This window comes from Limulus polyphemus, unplaced genomic scaffold (assembly GCF_000517525.1).
Source record: "Limulus polyphemus unplaced genomic scaffold, Limulus_polyphemus-2.1.2 Scaffold2652, whole genome shotgun sequence".
Classification (NCBI taxonomy): domain Eukaryota; kingdom Metazoa; phylum Arthropoda; class Merostomata; order Xiphosura; family Limulidae; genus Limulus; species Limulus polyphemus.
This window is the reverse complement of record NW_013668262.1, coordinates 144,237-151,477: the sequence shown is the minus strand read 5'-3', so window position 1 is coordinate 151,477 and position 7,241 is coordinate 144,237. Positions and strand designations below refer to the sequence as shown.

General features: G+C 31.7%; 1 protein-coding gene across 2 annotated transcripts in view; it reads right to left on the bottom strand.

The window, feature by feature from the left end:
- The window catches only part of LOC106467538 (coronin-2B-like), a 38,917-nt gene that overhangs the window by 18,194 nt on the left and 13,482 nt on the right, over window positions 1-7,241 (bottom strand). Inside the window, exon 2 of one of the 2 annotated variants that reach the window (XM_013927902.2) lies at window positions 6,386-6,456. In XM_013927902.2, the coding sequence (XP_013783356.2) occupies window positions 6,386-6,430 (45 nt within the window). In that variant the 5' untranslated portion in view covers window positions 6,431-6,456. The remainder of the gene's footprint in view (window positions 1-6,385; window positions 6,457-7,241) is intronic. The other variant, XM_022395732.1, reaches the window with a different exon arrangement.

The following is a 7,241-nucleotide window of genomic DNA, read 5'->3' as shown; positions in this document are numbered from 1 at the left end:
AGACTTGTTGTTTGATCTTGAGAAAGAGAGATAAACTAAGAGATCATGGTATTATGTACCAAATGCTATGATACTATTCCACTAATGTGCAATCGTCACCTAGAACACTGTTGTCCAATCCTATTGAAACATCAGGAATGTTGTAACCTCGAGCTATCACCTGATAGTTGGAAGAAGCTAGAACAAAATAAATTGAACGAATTTCTTACCATGTGTTAAGCAAAATCTTCACCCACTTAGAGCAAACGAAAACTTGTGAAAAAGTCTGAATTAAATTCAGAATGTAGAAAACGTGGAATGCCTATATTCCACAAGGGGAGCCAGTAAACTTCCTTTCACTCCAGTTACTCACAGAACAAGGTCTGTCTGTACAGTTAGCACATGTTTTGTATTAGAAAGTATTGCTGTGATAGTGAATTTTTATACCGGAAAGTTAGGTAATGCCGCAAGGATACCACATAATGAGAGTGGCTCTCAGTTACGTGGATGGCACCTGTACCATGGGAGAATCTGGCAGTTATTGCTTGCTCTGTATAATGTCACATTTTTTCAGTTTGGGACAATTATTTATATATATATATATCCATTCAGAAAAGAGATATTTCAAAGAATATTGAGATCCACTATAACACACATTCCAGTAAAGGTGCTGAGATAAAGTTACTTTTAAGAGCTTTGATTCTTTGTTTGTGAAATGCTTTAATAAAAAGTGTTTCGCTTTCCTTAAGCTCTTTCTTTCCTTTAAACTCGGTTAAGGGAAATCGGGTTTTATTTCATATAAGATTACCTGGCAATCCTCCTGTTATTCTGCAGCTATTTCCAGAATACTCGAAGGGAAATCACGAAAATTGAGACTACCACTCTGATTGTAATTGAATGTTACAAAAAGTGAATTTTTTCAATGGTTTAAAGATTCAGTAGTAAATATTTCCTTTAGCTTTTTGTTTTTGTTTTGTTTGTAATTAAGCACAAAGCTACACAATGGGCTATCTGTGCTCTGCCCACCACGGGTATCGAAACCCGGATTCTAGCGTTGTAAGTCCGCAGACATACTGATGTGCCACTGGGGCGGCTTCCTTTAGCTAAAATTTGCTTCAGTCGTAAACAAAACTGTAATAAAGGCCTTTTGGAGCTTAAATTAATTATAGGTTGTGAGGTTTGTCAAAATAATAATGATAAATCAATTGATGAACTTTAAACTAAAAAAATTTTCTGAGATACCAAAAATAAGCAGCTTTAAAACGATCTGATTTTTGTATTAAAGTATTTACATTTGGTCAGAAATATCAGTAAAACGAGTGATCTATCCACACAATTCTTGAGAGAAATATTTAACTTCTGTACTGTGCATACGAAAATAATGCATAACGGGAAACTGTGGATATATATGTAAACATTAATCGTAACTTCAAAGAAGAATTTATCATTTTAAAAGACAGCTAAGATTTAACCGACTGCTAAAGACTACTTTCATTTGTTGTTGTAGGCTTAAGTGCACAAACTACGTTTCAACACAAATTCCAAGACTATGGTAAGTATGCCTATCTCACAAATAAACATACTTACAGAATTTCCTTGATAAATGAAACGATAACTCTAATCTTTAACACTAGCTTATAAAAATATACCCCCTCCCCCGTAGAATCGCCACTGATTTGGTGTAACTAAAATCAGGATAACAAAAGTTATCATTTGGTTCATGTTGTAACTTCTCAATTTATTTTGATTTATGTGCTTAAAAGTAAAAATATTCATGTAACTGTTATACACGACTGTGCCATGCATTAGTTCCCCCCTTAGTTAATACAAACTTTTATTTAAATTATTGTGTTTTTCATAGTTCTCGTTTGAATGCAGTGAGGCACTCACTTAACTTACTCAAGATAACTTGTTTTTCTTAAAAGCAAATCAGCTCAAGACACACAGTAGTGTGTCGTGAGGTCAAAATAACCCGCACGACAAAGTATGTTATTAAAAGGAGTGATCGTTTAGCAATTTTCTACTTTCTGTAGCTCGGACTGTGGAAAGTTAAAATATCCCACATTTTAAGTGGAAGTTCTCTAGTAGACTCTTATTTCACATACCAAATTTCAAGACACTCGATTAAGAAACACACGAGATATAAAATATCAAATTTTGATTGAATTTCTTCCTATTGTTGCGTCAGCGAGGTCACGTGACTCGTTCTCTCGAACCTTCGGGAATTGTCGGGAGATTACTAGATATATAAGGTAGTCTGGTATATATAAGAGGGTCACAACGTGACAACAATGTGTGTAGACAGTGAGTAATTGATCAGCAGTCAGAGAGTATTATTGAAGTTGAGCACGTTCGTTGTTATAGCGTTTGTTTTAGCGCGATTGTTGAAATTAAGTGTATCGCTGAATATAACTTTACCGTTTGTTAATTAACTTTCCGTAACTTCGTTCTGACGAAACTTTAGCGACACAAGTCCTTACTTAATAAAACTGGTTTATTCTTTCCTTTAGTAAACGTACAAGAACAATGATACAAAGGAAAAAAAATTAGCACCACATGATACTGGTATTTGAAGAATGATAATATACAAACCAACAGTTAGTGCAATGTAATTAACCAGTTACATATAATACAAACTGTTACTGTTATATAATAAAGTCGTGTGTTAAAAGTTTTTGTTTGTTTTTTTTAATTATTCACACTTATAAACCAAAGAGGTAGAAATTTCACTCTGAACTATGTATCATACATATTGGTAATGTTTGTTTCTTTGTTCAAAAACTTTGAAGGATTATAAGTAAGTTTTATCATTCTTAACTAACAAAAGGAATAAAATACAAGTTCCTTTACACATGGTCAACCAGTTTCACAGTTTTGTTAAAAACTAAGTTATTGACAAAGCTATCACTTAGATTAAGATTAAGATCTTTTCAATAAATAATTACAATTTATTTTAATTAACCTCCCCACAAACAAGTAATCTTTTACTCTCAACAATATATCTAATTGATTTATTGCAATTGTGATGTAACTGTGGTCAGCAATTCCAGACTTTGATATATTAATATTAATTTCCGATCAGAGAACTACTTAAGAGGGGAAACTAAAAATCAACCTGGTAATGAGTATAGCTCTTTAACTATACTTTATGTTCTTACATATAAAGATAAGATAGGCGGTAACCTAAAACTTGTTTTATGGCAAACATTTATAAATTAATAAATATTTATCCTGAACTAATCTCCAAACTAACAAATAATCGTTACACTCAACATTATAAAAAAATGTTTTCATTGCAAGCATAATGTAAGTTTTGCAGTTTATAAAGTCATTAATTTAAAATATTTCCACAAGTATCCATCTTGTCACGCTACGTTAATAAACAATAGTCAATACAATAAATAACTCGTCGATATTGTAACGCCATTGTTTGGAAAATTGTCAATACAATAAATAACTCGTCGATATTGTAACACCATTGTTTGGAAAATTGTCAATACAATAAATAACTCGTCGATATTGTAACACCATTGTTTGGAAAATAGTCAATACAATAAATAACTCGTCGATATTGTAACACCATTGTTTGGAAAATTGTCAATACAATAAATAACTCGTCGATATTGTAATACCATTGTTTGGAAAATTGTAGACACCTTTAACTAGTTACAACTAACTACAAACAAATACTGTGTTAGCGACGTCATGGCTTCAAAACGCCTCGTTACTATTTGCCCTTTGCAGAATTTTCATTCGTCTTCGCGGTGTATTCAAACGTTTGTGAACCATTACTATTTTTAATAGGACACTTAATAAATAATCGTGAAAACAAAGTACTACCTTTCAACGCTTTTTTTTACGGATTTACACTTGCATAGTAAATGTCGCGAAATAAAACTTTTTCTCTAAAGTTCGTTAACATAATGTTTAAAATTTAATGGGGTTTTTAAGAGTTCGTTCTAACTTCTAATTCAAACTACTACTTGGTTTAACATTATCCCAGCTTCCGTAAAGAATCAATTTGTTACTGTAAGTATAATAGATCTGGAGCTGATTTTTGGAATTTAAAAGTTGTTGTCAGTCCTTATTTTAAAAATTATATAAAGTATTTTGTTTTTTCTTTTAATATATACTTTTTATCTTGGGTATCAACTAAACAGACTTATATCTAAAGATGGTGAAATGGCTAACACTTACTTTCATTCACAATTTTAGCCCACTGTAGAACGTGTACAACTTCAGAAGAAAAGCTTTATCACCAATTTCTACCTGAACATGTGCCTAACCAGCGCTATACGTATATTCCCTCCGTCACGCTTTACTGATTTGACCTCATAAGACGCCAGGTGGTGACCGAAAGAGCTGCTATAACTTGACAGTATTACAGTTAAAAGTACAAGCACAATGTGAACAAATATAATTCCTTATTTTCAACTTTCGTTTAATTATAATATTCTTCGTAATTTTACTTGTTTCTTATTTACATATGACGTATAATAAAACAAGAGGGTTTTCTTTCATCTCTAGGAAACTCGATAATATTTTATAATGATTTAAAACTGCTAAAGTTCGGTGACATGAAAAGTAAAACAAAAAACTGTCACTGTCAAGATAAAATTCTGAGGCACCTTATCATACACGTGTGGTATATTGTGGTCAAACTGATTTCCCTTGCAGCAATGGGCTAGATTCGCAGAAAAACAGAAGATTCGACAAATTATTTACTACGAAGTAATACTGTGTTTATCTGTTTGTTTGTTTTGAATTTCGCGCAAAAAATATTGTTACGTCTTTGTGGAATTATTGTGTATATCATGAATTGTGTTAGTAAGAAATATTATGTAACTAATGGATTTTGTGATTAGTACCATTTAATTCTCATACTTAAAAATAATTATGTATTATAAGTTTTATTATCAGTTACTACTTAAAAAACCTCAATATAATTTGGGTGTTACCTCCTTCCTTTTAAAAGCTTCATGTACATGTTTTGTTCTCATTTCTTCCTCATTCTAATTCTGATCTGCGTATGACTGAAGCGGCTTACAAAATAAAATTAATTCATTTGTTCGTAAAATATGAATTAATTATAATTAATCTTGAAATTATTATTCATCAATTAACTGTAGTTGTGTTATTGCACTTCGTGATAATCTTACAAATGGCTTATTTTTCTGTTGCATTTAAAACTTACTGATATGATTATAGAAGCCAATGTTACTGTTAGAAGAATCTTGTTTAGGATAGCCCATTTTTTAAAAATGTTACAATTTTTTGTTATCACCTTTCTTCATTTTTGTTAAGGGCATTATAAGATTTCGTTTATTTACTTCTTAAGTAACCATAATTCATTAAAGAAACAACTTTGGTATTCTGAAACTGTTCCTCCATTATTTTATCCCTTATTTTTTAAAAAAGATAATACTAATTTCTGTTTCAAAATGTGAACATAAAGGTGAACATTGGTCCACTTAATTAATATTAATCCTTTCACAAGTTCTATGTATTTAACTCCTGGTAAGAGCGAGCTACCCACTTAGAGCGAAACTAAGAATCAGTATAGCTAAATAAATAACTTTCTTACATTCCTACTTATAAAGGTTAGAATGCATTGTTTCATCAATTGGGTACCTTCTCTGGTAATAATATTTTTGACCATAATCCATGTTTCCTGGATGTGATATTTAACAACTAACAGCTTTACAATTGTGAATAAATCTCTTTGTGCAAAAATTGACTGTCCTATGTTTCATAAGGTTACAATTCAGTATTCTCCAATACACTGTTCTCACAAAGAAGCCTCAACAGGGTGATGTGTTCGTGTCTAACCTTCTGATGTACGTATGTTGTAGTTTATGCCCCTTCTCTTGAAATCTGCCGTATTCTGAGGATCTTATTGAATAAGGTGGATGGAAGAGGGTATTCCATTTGCTTGCTAATGTTAGCCTTCCTAGTGTTTTTTATATCAAGCAAAATAACGGTTTGATAGATTTTTTTTTACTTATTTTGCTTCTATTCTCCAACTCAGAACTCAGTTTCTACTCACCGTACCACCACTCTTGCTCCATTTGGTGCACATAAAATCAAGATTTTTTTGAAACACTTAGAAATTCCAAACAACAACAAACAGCCTTTGATGATTAAAGATAAAATCCAGCACTATTTCAATGTCGTTAATAAAAGGGATTTATAATTGAAAAGATTAAGCTAGTTAACTGAAGATATATATATATCCAATAAACGGAAAATCCTCTCAAAAGAACAGGTTTCCTTGTACAGATTAACAACAGTTATAGTATTATGAAAAGGATTAATTAAATTCTGTTATACAAAAAAAAAAAATAGTATAGTATAATAATTCTAATTGTCTGTTAAAAATAAACAAAATATTTAAATAAATAAAAACCTTATAGTTTGTGTTTTCTACCTTGTTCTCACTCCTTTCCCCCATCTTCGGCAGAAACCAACCAATCAAAACTGTTGAATAAAACATAAGCAAAGCGCAGTGATAAGGCTTCCAAACAAAATATACTACAGTAAAATGAAAATAATAAAAGTTTATTTGCAATTCTACATAAGCTTAAAAATAACTGCAAGGATCAGTAGCATATTTTAGGGTTTAGTAACTATAGCAATCATAATAACACCATAATAACACAAGATACAATAACATTTAATCTTAACTCAGTGAACATAAAGGTGAACATTGGTCCATTTAATCTTAACTCAGTTATGTGAACATAAAGGTGAACATTGGTCCATCTAATCTTAACTCAGTTGGACCAATGTTCACCTTTATGTTCACATAACTGAGTTAAGATTAAATCAGTAGCAACACTCTTATTATGAAGATAATTTTTGAAGACACCTATCATAAAATTCTGAGAGAATTTTTTTCTACTGAGCCTACTTAAGTGGAACACCACCCCAGTAGTGTAAACTTTACTTTACTTATCTATTAATGAGCCCCTCCTCCCCAGTAGTGTAAACTTTACTTAACTATTAATGAGCCCCCCTCCCCAGTAGTGTAAACTTTACTTAACTATTAATGAGCCCCCCCTCCCCAGTAGTGTAAACTTTACTTAACTATTAATGAGCCCCCTCCCCAGTAGTGTAAACTTTACTTAACTATTAATGAGCCCCCCTCCCCAGTAGTGTAAACTTTACTTTACTTCTCTATTAATGAGCCCCCCTCCCCAGTAGTGTAAACTTTACTTTACTTATCTATTAATGAGCCCCTCCTCCCCAGTAGTGTAAACTTT